Here is a 15,165-nt window from a genome sequence, read left to right on the forward strand (position 1 = left end):
CGACGAAGGGCGGTCTGAAGTGGGAGAGAAAATAAGGGAAGTTTCAGGTTGATATAAATAGGGTTTTGAGGTTTTTGAGTGAAAATACATATAGATAATATAATTGGGCTTAAATGTATCTGGGTTGATATGGGCCAGTTTTTTTTTTTTAATTTTATTCAAATATAATTGGGTTTAAATAATACAATAATTTTCAATTAATACTTATTCCAAAAAAAAAAAAAGATATAATGGTCTTTTTTACTCAATCAACACTTAACACAAAATGTTTGGTAAACAAGAAAATACAATTTGCACTTAATCCAGTCAGGCCTTTTATCACAGTCAGACCTCTTACCCGAATCAGCACTTAACCAAAAAAATTGGTAAACGGCCCCTTATATTTAATGATTTATTTATTCTAAAATCAAAATCAATAGTTAGATGAAGAAAAATCAATGCTACATCAAACGACATTAAGAAGAAGAAGAAGAAAAGGCGAATCAGTTGATACAAATTTCACACATTTTTCACATGTGATTACAATTTTCAAAAATGATTATAAATGAACCCTTTTCCGAATATCTGAACCTTTTTTTTTTTTTACATTTTTAATACTTTAAATTAAAATCGAAGAAGGTTAAATAGCAGCATATAAAAAAACACTTGAATGGAATATTGTTATTTGAACCTATTTTGTATCATTTCAAAGCATTAAAAAATGTTATTCAAAGCATTATATTAGAAACATAGAAAATAAAATGTTATTCGAGTATATTTGTATTATTATCAAATCAAATGATTAAGACAAACAAATCTGTTAGAACAAAAATTTACCTTAAGATTTACATTTCCGGCATTTATTGAATCTGTTGAAAATGCTCAAATAAGTTCTTTGTTCAGTATCGAGATTCATTATCGAATAAAGGTTTATAGTATCAGAATGTGATCAACATGAGTTTTCTTGTATCTCTTTCGAATGAAACGTATATTTATATCAATTACCAATATGTTATTACTATAAATTATCTCTATGCTTGAGATCACCATACGTGATTATATGGTATCTGATAAACATTGGATAAACTAAATCCAACGAGTGTTGTGTTACTGGCTTATATAGGTTAAGGAACTTATACAACAGTAGCACGTGTGTGCGTGAGACTGTAATGGTCCACGCAGAGATGATAATTATAACCCATGAATGTGTTTCTTGTGGTTCCACTGCCAATATTGATTGCAATCAAATCGGAATGTGTATTTTTATGGGTTTAAATGGCGTGTAGGGTTTAAGAACGATATAATTGATTTATTTATCTTTTTATTTAAAAATCTTTCTAGACAATTGACAATTTATTTAAAAGTTTGACAATTTATTTATTAAAAAATATATCTGAAAACTCAATATTTTAAGATTTTTAAAAAAAAATTCGTAATCATATACATATTAAAGAAGAAATCATGAGTGTTTGAGGTGGTCTCTCCTAAAGCCTAGAACCTCATTTTTTTTCTCCTTCATTCTGCCAATATCCACTACTATATTTTTTTTTGTCAATTTATGTTTTTTTATTAAATGTTTGCATTCAACTTCAAACAATTCATCTCCTTTTATATTAATTCAAATGACATAACTCCAAACCGTTCATCTTTTCCAATCAATCATTTATTTATATATAAAAAAAAAACAACCATTTATTCATCTTCATCTCTCACACCCTCTCAAATTCTATCTATATCATATACATCTCTAAATTTATTTTCTTTCTCTTTGGTTTTTCTTCTATTTTACTATTGATAATCTTCATAGTTTTTTTTTCACTTCTCCCATAATTTTATGTATGTTTGTATCGTTATTTAGATTGCATTACAGTTTTTATGCATTACATCATGAAGATTTGAAGAAGTCTTCAAGTTCAATATTTGATTTTTTTTGTTGCAATATAAGGTAATAAATTTATATTGATTTGTTTCATGATTTTGATTGCATTATAATTTTATTTATGTTTGTATCGTGATTTTGTTTTCATTATAACTCTTATGTATTAGGTGAAGATTTGAAGTGTTCAAGTTCACTATGTAATTTTTACTTATGTTGAACGTTTTTTGGTTTGCAGGTTTTCGAGTTCTTTCACTTTTATATATTAAGTCTTGAAAATTTGAAGTTTTCAAGTTTGGGTTGTGGGAATTTATGATTATGATCTAAGGTAAGGATTTTATGCAAGTTTGTTTTGTAATTTAGAGTGTCTTAGAATGTTATGTATGTTTGTATCATGATTTTGATTGGATTATATTATTAAGTATGTTCGTATCATAAGTTTAGTCGTATGATAACTTTATGTATGTTCATGTTGTGATTTTGATTGCATTATAATTTTATCTATTTGGGTTATAAAGATTTGAAGTCTTTAATTTTGATATGTGATTTTTTACATATTGTATGGTTGGTTCATTTACTATTGTGTTTTTAAAGTCAAGGTGTGTGTTGAGGATGAAAATGGGTACTTGTACATCATCCTTTTTGGTGTTTATACATCGTAATCATCATTACACAAAAAAACTAAGTTTTTTGTCGTCAAAACTAAGACAATAATAATTTCCCTGTCTATGATGAATCCAATTTAAATTTTAGCTGTTCTATTTTTGACCAACCATAATTAGCTATTGCTTACAACAATCGGTAAACTTATAATATAACAAATGTTATTGCTTATATACCTTGCATTGTATGATTCCTGAAGATTAGAGGATATTATATTTCATTCAACAATCAATAAAACACTCTTATTTTATTTCCTATTATTTAACTGTATTATAAATTTAGTTATATCACTGTTATATTGTGATTGCACATCCAATTATTCAGATGACTATATGTACATGAATTTATTTTAAAAAAATCTTAAAAATAAGTGTTACAAGCTAAATTGAAAAGATTACTTTTGCATACACCTACAATAGTGCTCAATATTAATCATACGATACTTGCGGTTTGCGGCTAACAATTTTTATACAAATTGAACTTCAATATCGAATCATTGTTCTACAACCGAAAAATATAAAATGTATGAAGTTCTTTAGTTACAGGAAACAATATCAATGAAAAAAATTTGCATCAAAAACACCCCAATGCAATCATCGTCTTATATTACAATTTATTATGAAATTATGTTTCACCTTAATTTGATTACGTATTTTCTAACAAAACAAGTTTCATCACTATGCAACATGCGGTGTGTGAAATAAGAACCAAATGGTTGTTCAATGAAAAGTTTTCTATCATATTTATATTTATTATTTATTTATTTATTTATAATATACAATCAACATATTAATTGTTAAACCTTTCATTTTCCTATTTTTTTAACATACATAAAACTACATATATTTTATTTTATATCAATAAATGTACATTTTTAATTACATGACAATTGAAAAAAATAAAAATCATCAAAATCAATCAACATATATCAAAATACATTAAAATTTCTCAATCAATCAATACATCAATATAGAATTAAAAATATATTAAATTAAGAACCAAGAGATGGTTCAATGAGAAGTTTCAATCATATTTATCTTTTTTTTTTCTTTATATATGAAATTATAATGTACATATATTTATTTTTATTTACATCAATGTATATAAATTTTTATGTACATGACAATTGAAAAAAATTAATCATCATAAATCAATCAATATATATCAAACTGTCTTACAAATTTCAATCCAAACTGTCTTACAGATTTCTTTTTACAACAAAACAAGAAAACGAAAAGTTGAAGTTAGATTTCTACAATGTCTTAGGATTGACTCATTGTATATTTTAAGTTTTCCAATATGGTTCTTTTTTGCTTCTTTCAATTGATTTTCTTACATCAATGTAAGTTGAAATATTTGAAGGAGACATATCTTTATGTGGAGTATTTTTTATTCTTGAGTTTGTGTTAGATTCCTTAATATTTCCGTCGTTATTATTACTCATTTTATTTAGTTTTACAACTTTATTCCTAAACAAACCTCTCTCTTTCTATATATATATATATTTTATTTAATTTTTTCGAATTATTTGAATACCATTTGTTGATGATTTTATTAACAACTAATATATATTTATATAGACAATATTCAGATCATTAATCAAATTATTCGTACTGTTATCGCGTGGTTCCCATACTAGTTAACTGGAAAGGGAGAATGTAGAAAGTGGAGAGGAGATGCAAATGGTAGTGCAGTGTATGCATCGGGATTGGCAGCTTCTGTTCACTGAAAACTTGATTGACTAGCGACCATCATGGGCCATGGCAATATATACATATGCATGGTCACCATTCGCATTGCACACAGTCGGTTGGTGAGGTCACATAACTATTTATACCAAATGAATCACAAGCTACTAATCGCAATCATAATACTTATGATATCAATCTAAAATATACCTATATATATATATATATATATATATATTAGAAAAGTATTCGCGTAATGTGACGAGACACATCTCGATTTAAATGTTTTGTTTTATTTTTTATCTTTGTCGATGTTATAATACGATTTAATGTATTTTTAAGAAAGCAATAATGATTTTATTTTTGAATAAACTATAAATTTGAAAAAATCATAATAATTTGAAAAAAATATATCAATGTTAATATCAAATCAACTATTTAAAAGTTTTCATTTTTATGTAATTTCTTTAATTTATTTTTTAATTATAATTTAATTTAAGCTTAATAATAAAATAATTTATTTTTTATTTAATAATATAACATTTTATAAAGATAATAATTAAGTATTCTGTTAGAACTCAATGATTATTCTAATTATATTTTAGATTTTTTATATTTAAAATGAGATGTTTATCCAGTATTTGATTATGTTTATCTGCAGTTAGTTACACGAATTCAGATTTGGAGCTTTAATAAGTTGTACTTACGCACACAATCTACTTGTAATATTGAGTTTTAAGTAACATGCATTAATAAACAGTACTTTATGCATAAAAAGTGATTTTTAAGTGTTTTTGTCAAATGTTTTATAATATAGTATATATACATATATATTGCATTAATTAATCTTGTAACGTTTAAAATTAAAATATCATATTTAACTTATTTGGAAAATGCAAACATGATTTTGAATTTTGCAGTCTTAATATTTGGGAGAAAAATGATACACTCCAAATTGTCACATGAGATGTTTGGATGTTTTGAGGCTATTGTCTTAAATTTAAAACAAACCAAATGCAAGTTGAATATAGAATTTAATTATGTAATAATTGCTATTTATATACTTTAATTTGCACAATGGATTTCATTTTGAACTACTCATTTAATTCTTTTTGTAATTTTTCCATTTCATAATATTAACATGTATATAAAATATCTTAAAACCCAAGGAATGTTTTCGTAAACTCTTTTTCGATATTTTAAATTATTTCAGATATATTTAGAGAATCTCCAACAACTATACTGTATATATATATATGTTCTCTAAATTTTTAAAAATAGCATAGCTGTTGGTTATGTTTATAATGCAGCTAAAATTCGTAAGTTATGGTTGAATGGAATTGAATTGAGTACCATTTTACATTCTTTTTCATAATCAACAAACTTCGAAAAATGTAACATTTAATTTGTAATTAATAGTCTTACGTCAATATGTAGCTAAAGTCACATTTTCCAAGCTTCTTTAAATAAATCATTGAAAAACAAATACACCATATGGTCTTATATCATAATCATTGTAAATTACGGCCTTTGAATATATATATATATATATATATATATATATATATGGAGGTTCAAACGAGAACACATTTATTTTACGAGAATGTAAGAACATCTTTATCACATGTGATAATACACTAGAGTGGACTTGGTTGTGTATGGATGTCATGCCTTGCGACTTAGGTCGTACCAAAGATCATCTAGCGTCTATAATTTAGTATCATATGTGATCGTCTTGATGGATTATTATATCACATAAATACCACATTTATCACATGTGATAGTACATGTAAGGGGGCTTAGTGGTGTAAGGACGAGTTGGCCTACAACCTAGATCGCGTCAGACGTCATCCATATCTCTGATTTAGTATCACATGTGTATCATATGTAATCGAATAATAGTATCACATGTGATTGTTTGTGATGAAATGATGTTCTTACGTTCTCGTAAAATGAAGGTGTTCTTGTTTGAACATTTCCATGTATATATATATATATATATATATATATATATATATATTTATATATATGTATATGTATTTATATCGATTTGATATGTGTACGGACGAAACGGGTATCATTTGCGGATAATTCGTATTTTTTTCATAAAAGAAAATTGAAGAAAAGTCAACCTTTCTAAATCCATAGGCTCCAAATTCGTTCTTTTTCTTACCATTATACTACAAGAAGACAGAAAACTACTTTTTATAGTAACTAAAATTTTACACATTCTTAAACTAATTTTCTTTAAGGAAAGAAAACTAGAGAACACACTAATTAAACCTTAATTAATTAATTAATTAACACAAGAGGCTTAATTCTCTGTTAAAGAGGCTGGGAGGGGTTTGATTGGGTGGATGCATGAATTTACAGTTAGGGCATGAAGGTGAAGATTTGAACATCATCACCAACATATGACACTTCTTACACACCGCCGTCACCATCTCTTGTTGTTGATCTCCGCCTTCCAACGCCAGCCACGACGGTGCACCACCACCACCACCACCGATACTAGTCTTGTTGGACGGCGTCGTTGTGGTGCTTGATGAAGAAGTCTTGTAGTACTTTGAGAAGTTGTCAGCAACATGGTGTTTCATGGTGGTATCAGATGATCCACATGGTAGGTTAAGTTCTAGATCAAGGCTCATGCAGTTCTTAGATGGCTCTGGGCTACTTCTTGGATCTCTTGAAGTCTTTTTATGAGTTCTTGTGTTATAATAGTAGATTTGGCCAGACTGCATTCATTAATTAAATCAATTAATTATCAAGAATCCAAACCCTTCTAAACAAATATATATATATATATATATATATGTATATGTGTGTGTGTGTGTGTAACAACCCCAAAGAAGTTGTTTTTCAACCATGAAACTGTAAATTCATTCAAAACCCTAAAAATGGCATCCCAATGATTCAACAAAACCCTAAAAATAGCCTCTTTTTTTTCACCCAAGGGAGTGTAGAACTTCTGTTTTCCATCCATAAACTGCTTTTATAATTTTTTTTTATTAATCTGGATATCCAACTCACTATGCGAGCCGACTAATCCACTTGCTTTGTAGATAGCCCGGAGTCACCACCATAAGGGGATTTTTATTCCTTCTTAGATTTGAAACTGAGACCTCCTGATACTTTTGACCTTTAGCTCAAACCGATAAGACACCACCTTTGTGGTTAACTGTACTAAATTACCATTCAAAACCATGAAAATACCTTTTCCCGATTGATGAAAAACTTTTGTCATATCCATGAAATTGAGTCAAAAACTTATACTAGGTTTCTGAAAAATTGGGGTTTTGAAAAAACCAAATTAAAAGTACGGTTCTTTAAAGGAGAATTCAGAATTTTTTTGTCGATGTAATTTGTAGTATATTTACCTTGATATCGAGGCATCGTTGCCACTCTGAAGGCATGGGACTCTCGAGATGAAGCTCGGTGTCAAGTAGTGATTGTTTCGAGTATTTGGTTTTCCATGAAGGGAGATGATCATCCAAGAAATCTTCTGGTTGTAATGATCCATCACGTTTCCTCTTCTTTAAAGAATCCTCTGAATCTTGAATCATTGTTGATGTAGGCAAGAGAGATGCATGAAAAGACACCATATATATATATATATATATATATATACTTATATATATGTATATATATAGAGAGAGAGAGTAGAGAGAGTAGAGAGAGAGAGAGATGGCAAAGCTTCTCCCCTTTTTCACTGGTGATGAGTGCGTGTTTAAGGTGTTGTGTGTGAGATCAAGATAGTAGAATGGTGATGAGATTTATATAGAAGGGGAAGAGAAAAAGGGAGGTAAATGAGGTAGCATAAAATAAAATAAGCACATAACTGCAAGGGAGAATCTAAAAGGGGCAAAATATTAAATGTGAAACTAGTAAGGCCCCATCAAAACTCCCCATGACGTGCACTTCAAGTGAAGTTTGAGTTCTTGCAATTACTACATCAATTTTGTGTAGTTCCATCTACCAAACGTTTAAGTCATAACCAACTCTCTTTTTCATATATACATGATTAATATATATATATATACAGCTATATATATACATATATAATGAACCGATCAAAACAGTATGAACAGTTTGTTAGGTTATAAAATGAACTATCGGTTCATATATTGATCGATTGTTGCAATAAAATTCATGATCCATCAACTCATTGCTATAGTTGTTGATCGATCACACACCTGAATTCTTGATTGCGATCACCCATGTTGGTAAGTCAATTTTTAAATGATCGAAGTTAGCAAACCACCACACCTATAATTAAATGCAAGGTCTATAGTATATAGATGCATACACATTTGTCCGCCACAATTCATGTTCATTGATTATACGTTTCAAAAACTCGTTACAAGTCATAATCATCCATTAATTACATATACATGTATTACATGAAACAACCATGTAGTTATAGTAGAAGAGATATAATATTAATGGAGGACTGAAAAGTGAGAATTGGAGAAATGAAAGGGGGTGAAGTGTAATGTGATCATTAAATGAAGGGTAAGAAAGAGAGACTGAAATAGATACAGTTGAAAGGAAGCCATGAATGCACATAGAGCTTTAAATGGGGTTTCATTAAAAACCAACTTACACAATTGGGTGACTCAAAGAAGTAGAAAAACTTTAATTAAAATCACCCAACACCCCCTCGGCTATTAAATTTGATGTATTAATAACATGAGTCATCTTCCCCCTTTGAACTACTAAAACTTTTAAGGCTTTCCACAACCTCCTCTACACTCTTTAAATCCCACCATAAGTTTATTCATCTACTCCTATGAGAATTTATGTCCTCTCTCTCCATTTCTTAAACAACCATATTCAATTGTGTATTATTATCACTACAACAAAATCGGGTTTATAAAACACTTTCAATTTCTAAGTGTCCTAATAGACCTTTTTATAGGACCAAAAAAAATAAAGTGTCATATCTAAAGATGTTGTAATAAGTTTATATGACGTTTTTTGGCGTCGTAATAAGTTTTTTAGAACATTTTTAATATAAAGCGTTCTATTATTAACTTTATAGGACACTATTTGAAAAACTGTTCTATAAAAACAAATGTCTTATAAAAAATTGAGTTTATAACACACTTTCTGAAAAGTGTCATATAAAGTTGTTAATGCGACACTTTGTATTAAAAAATGTCCTAAAAACTTGTTAAGACGTCCAAAAGCGTCATATAAACTTGTTACAACACCTTTAGATATGATGTTTTATATTTTGGTCCTATAAATTAAATCCTATAAAATGGTTTATTGGGACGCTTAGAGATTGAAGATGTTCTATAAACTCAATTTTGTTGTAGTGTATATTTTCATTTTTATTTTGTCTTTGTGTTATTTATGGTTAAGGGTTTTTATAAGACTGTATTGTTATAATACTGTTGATTGTTTGACTCTTGAATAGTCACAAGCAGAAACAATTTACGTAAACATTTGAAATTGGTTGTTGTAATTTGAAGTCATGACAACGTGATAAATCGATTTCATAATAAACCAAGAGAAATCCCTATACCCGTATGTGTTTTAGCATAATTAGGGGTGTAAATGATTCGAGTCGAGCTCGAGTATCACTATACTCGACTCGAACTCGAAACCGAATTTCCAAGCTCGAACTTGACTCGAAAACTCACGAGTAGTAAAAATCAGAGCTCGACTCGAACTCGATAACTATTTCTCAAGCTCGAACTCGAACTCGAGCTAAACTGGAATCAAGCTCGAACTACAACTCGAATCAAGCTCGAACCAAACTCACTCATTGAAATTTATAAAACTTAGGGTCTTTCTCTTATAAATTTTAAAACTTAAAAGTGTTCTCTTAATTTTTATAAAAATAAAGAGATCAACTTCAAACTTCATCATCAAAAAGACAAAGTTAGAAAATTGCATTCATCTTCCTCTCTTTTTATAACATCTTTTCTTTCTTCCTTTACCATCTATCTTCCAATGTGGGACAACTTCACTAACTTTTTTTATAGTTTTTCTTTGTCTTTTTTTAATTGTTTAAATATCTAAAAATATAAGGCATTTATATTATTTATATTTCACATATTTTATCATAAAACCTGATTATATACTTTAAAACTAATTATATATAAAATAATCGAGTATCTCACGAGCTTTTCGAGTCGAGTATTGGGTAGCTTGACTCGACTCGTTAATATGTCGAGTCGAGCCTATTCGAGTCGAGTGTTGACCGAGCTTTGACCGAGTTGATCTCGAGTAGCTCGCGAGTTGTCTCGTATCGTTTACACCCCTAAGCATAATATTGTATACTTCTATCGATTTTACTGATATCAAATAATATGTCCGTCAAAATAGATGTTTGACGTTCATGATCAGGATATGAAACAAATTGTAATGTTCGTACGTTGTTCATCCACCAAAATAAGCACACCTTAGTGAACAAGTATTTAAGCTCGGAATGAACCAATTGATTACCTATTCCTGAAACCTGAAATTACAAGTTTTTCATATATCGTCATCAAGTTGTATTGCTTACTTCACAGTGATCACACGATTAGATGTGTATATTTGTACTAATGGTTAAAAGACTATTTTGCCATTAGATCATATATTGCACTTAAACCCGACATATTTTTCGTTGAACATAATTCTCCCTAGTGTTTCCCAACATCATGAGAAATTAAAGAGTTGATAGCCTAAGAAACAACATGTTTTCGGGTATTTGTCAATTTGGTATTGTGTTAAAACTTTTGAACAACTGGACAAGTTTTAAAATGTGATCATGTCGTTATTAGAATGGGAGTTTCACCTGTGAAAATTACCAAGGGAACTGTTCGGTCGAAAACTTCTGACACATCAATGACGGCTAAGCGACGCATATAGCTAAAACATCAAAACTACGTTGTAATGTATTAGTGACGGATAACTATTAGATTTTGAACAACGTTATTTCAACATGTTTTCACTTCCCTCCTATTTAGGTAGGTAGCTACTATTAGTTTGATAGTGAACAATTTTAATTGTATTTAAATATTCTTGGTGATAGTTTTGAATGCAATATGTTTGGTAATTTTCAATATATATACACACACATAAGGTTGAGTTTACGTGAGACCAAAGGTTTTTCGTGAGACTTGTTATACTAATTTATGTTCATTGATCAACTTTATAAGCTAATGATCTAATGATCTAAAATTGCACGGTGGCAATTTTGTGATTATTGAGAAGTCTCGTGACAATTTTTTGATTATGTATGTTCATATTGTAGATCTAATCTAAGGGTTGAGAATTGGTCTTACGGGTCTCACGAAAAACCCTTGGTCTCATATGATCCCAAGTCTATATATATTAGATCTACAATCTGAATATTCATAAACGCCACGAGGCTTCTCAATAATTACAAAATTGTCACCGTGCAACTTTAGACCATTAGATCATTAGCTTATACAGTTGATCAATGAACATAAATTGATCTTACGGGTCTCACGAAAAACCCTTGGTCCCACGTGAACCCAACCCTATATATATATGGGCCTAATCAAATGAGAATTAATCAGTTTGTGGTAACCATGAGATCCAATCTCAACCATAAATCAATAGATAAATTAGAAATTTATAATTTTTGTAATTTTGAATTAAAATTTTAATGCAAGTACATTTTAGATATTTTCCCTCCTCTCTTCTCTCGTCGTTCCCCATCCTCCGTCCCCCGTCCTCCGGTGATACCACAATGGTATCACAATGCATCATATATGTGCTTGGGTATCACACTGTGTCTTTTGTTTAACAGAGTCAATATTTTTAGATATCACAGTGTATCACCGCAGGCCGGAGGACGGAAAGAGGAGAGAGAAGAGAAAATACCTAAAATGTCCTTGCATTAAAATTTTAATTCAAAATTACCAAAATTATAAATTTCCTAATTTATCTATTGATTTGTGGTTGAGATTGGATCTCACGGCTACCACAAACTAATCAGTTCTAACTTGTATGGACCCCTATATATATATTGTGATGTACGACTAATTAAGGATGCCACGCTTTTAGTTTTAACCTCCGTCGGTAAGAGTTGTTCGTACAATTCCCAACCAAGTATTTTGGATCGGCTTTCGTCAGTAATAGACTTCGTATATAGATTACGGATGACTTTTTCTTCAATGAAACACAAATTCTGATAATAAAATTATGTTATGATTTATGTACATAAATTAATGCATTAATCTACAATTATTCAACATAAAATGGCGTTATATGCTATATATTTTTAAATGATGATGCCATGTGTAGCATAATAATTTTCTCTTCTTAAGTTCAATTATTTAAAAATGACAATTCATGTGATTAAATTGGCACATGACAAGTTTATTATATTAACCTTGGCAGAATTCAACTGATAAATAACTACTAAATTTTGGGTTCCTCTTTAATGTTATTAATTCGAGTCTTCCTAAAATCATTGGTGTTTTTCTTGACTGTTATATTATCAGTACAATATAGGATTAATTGAGACAGATACAAGTTTATACAAGCACTCAAAGTTAACAAAAATAGATTCATTCATGCTTCATATGTGAATATTGCAAGAAGCAATATTGATCTACAAACAGACACTACTAAAACAGAGGCTTTCCCCGATGGACAAATACGTCGGAAAAGTGGATTATTGGCAGATTTCTGGCAGATATCACGGTCGTAGAAACCCTTGTCGGTAAATATTTCAATTTTTTTTAATTGAGCGTCTAAGTAATTAAGAAAATTATGTGATTAAATCATATCCGGACTAGAGGCGGATAATCTGTCAACTCTCTGACAGGATTTCTTCTATTCTTATCAAACATTTAAAAGAAAACAACTTACAGATCGATCTTCACCCACTTATCCACCGGTAGTAAATACCATAAATACAAATTGAACATTTAAAACAAAAAAATACGACTAATGTTTCTTCAACATCTTTTTTTTTTGTTCACGTGAGACCAAAGGTTTTTCGTGAGACCAGTAAGACCAATTTATGTTCATTGATCAACTTTATAAACTAATGGTCTAAAGTTACACGGTGACAATTTTATGACTATTGAGAAGTCTTGTGGCAATTTTGTGATTATGAATGTTCAGATTGTAGATCTAATCCAAAGGTTGAGAATTGGTCTTACGGGTATCACGAAAAACCCTTATTCTCACATTATCCCAAGTCTTTTTTTTGGCCAACGAATATTAAATGTGAAAATTAACAAAAAGAATTAATAATGAAATCGTACCATACACAATTAGAAGGTGACTTCAAGCCTAGAGTAAGCAATGTACGTGACCTAATGCATGCATGTGTCTGTAATATATATATGTGTATTAATTATATATATATATATATATGTGTGTGTGTGTGTAATTGTATATATATGCATGGCAGGCAGGTGTTCATAAATATATGCAGTACATTCATTGGGGTTTTTGTACGTAGCTGGTTGACATAATTATCTCCTCAGGTTCTCACCTAGTTGGAACATTTTCTCATTTAATCGATGAAACTGAAAATTCCTACAACTATAGGGGCTACTTATGTAAATATTTTTGTAGCTACCTCCTGTTATAGATATGGATACGTATATAGAAACCCTACTTACAATTAATAATTATTTATTTATTTAAAAAAGAAAATAAAAAGCTTGTTTCATTTTTTTTATTATCAAGTAAAATAATTGTAGTATGTAGATATATGAAATACGTCACGACCAACATCCGATGTAAATTGAAGTTCATTTACAGAAATTCAAATCAAAATTTTGAAAAATTCTGATCACACAATGTAGCGAGATACATCTCGATTTTAATATTTAATTATTTTGTCTTAGTCTATGTTATAATATGTTTTTATGTGGTTTTGAAAAAATGTTAATATTTTTATTTTTAAATAAAATATAAATATAAAGATATATCATAAAAATCGAAAAAAAATTATCGATATTGGTACCAAATTAACTATTTAAAGTTTTTTTTGTGTATTTCTTTAATTCATTTTTTATTTTTTTGTTAATAATATAACTTTTTATAAAGATAATAATTAAGTATTTTGTTATAACTCAATGATTATTCTAATTATATTTTAGATTTTTTATATTTAAAATTATATGTTTATCATGTATTTGATTATGTTTATCTGTAGTTAGTTACACGAACTCAAACATTGAGTTTTAATAAGTTGTACTTATGCATCTTACTTATAATCTTGAATTTTAAGTAATATGCATTAATAAACAGTACTTCATGCATAGAAAATAGTTTTTAAGAGTTTTTGTCAAATGTTTTATAATATAGTAGAGATATATAGAGTAAATTACATTTTTTGTTCTCGTAGTTGTCACTCACTATCAAGTTTCGTACCTCTTTTAAACTAATTACAGTTTTAATCACTGTTGTTGTCAATTTGTTTCACTTTTAGTACCTATGACTAACTATAGCTGAACAGGTTAGTTAACTTTTTAGTCTTTTTACTTTTTTGTTTTATTTGATATGAGAGTAAATTCAAATTTTAATGTATGTGGTTTATTTTTCATTTTTGCGTTTCCTATCATTTCATTTTTCATTTACCCCTTACTATATTAATTAATTAATAATAAATTTAACTAAAAATACTTTAGATTATGTATTTTATTTTAAAAATTACGCCTTTAAAAAAGTTTTATTGGTACCTTTAGAATGAATTAAGTATTATTTCTAAATTTTTATGCAATTTATCTGATAAATATTTGTAAATATGTTTACGCTAATCTAAAGAAACATTTTTTATTATTAAGTTAGGTTCAAAAAATGTATCATTTTTTTTTATTTATATAAGATGAAAATTGTAATTTATTTATGTTTCTTAATAAAATATGTATCATTTTTTCAGATATTTCATTTAATTGAATATTATTTTGAATGTGTATCGAATAAAAAAATTATAATATAATTATTAATTTCTTTTCAAAATATCAACTTAAA

General features: G+C 28.6%; 1 protein-coding gene across 1 annotated transcript; it reads right to left on the minus strand.

Moving 5' to 3' along the window:
* Positions 1-6,504: 6,504 nt before the first annotated feature.
* Positions 6,505-7,868, minus strand: LOC112510434. Its single transcript, XM_025115845.1, has 2 exons — positions 7,584-7,868; positions 6,505-6,941 (listed from the first exon to the last, which is right to left on the minus strand). The coding sequence occupies exons 1-2, from the start codon at positions 7,806-7,808 to the stop codon at positions 6,507-6,509; spliced, it is 660 nt and encodes a 219-aa protein (XP_024971613.1). The 5' UTR covers positions 7,809-7,868; the 3' UTR covers positions 6,505-6,506.
* Positions 7,869-15,165: the final 7,297 nt, after the last annotated feature.

The sequence above is a fragment of the Cynara cardunculus genome, assembly GCF_001531365.2.
Source record: "Cynara cardunculus var. scolymus isolate 2C chromosome LG 3, CcrdV1, whole genome shotgun sequence".
In the NCBI taxonomy this organism is placed as follows: Eukaryota; Viridiplantae; Streptophyta; class Magnoliopsida; order Asterales; family Asteraceae; genus Cynara; species Cynara cardunculus.

Coding starts and splice junctions, on each gene's coding strand:
- LOC112510434 (XM_025115845.1), bottom strand. CDS start 7,808: ATGGTGTCTTTTCATGCATCTCTCTTGCCTACATCAACAATGATTCAA. Junction 6,942..7,583: donor AACGATGCCTCGATATCAAG/GTAAATATACTA, acceptor TAATGAATGCAG/TCTGGCCAAATCTACTATTA.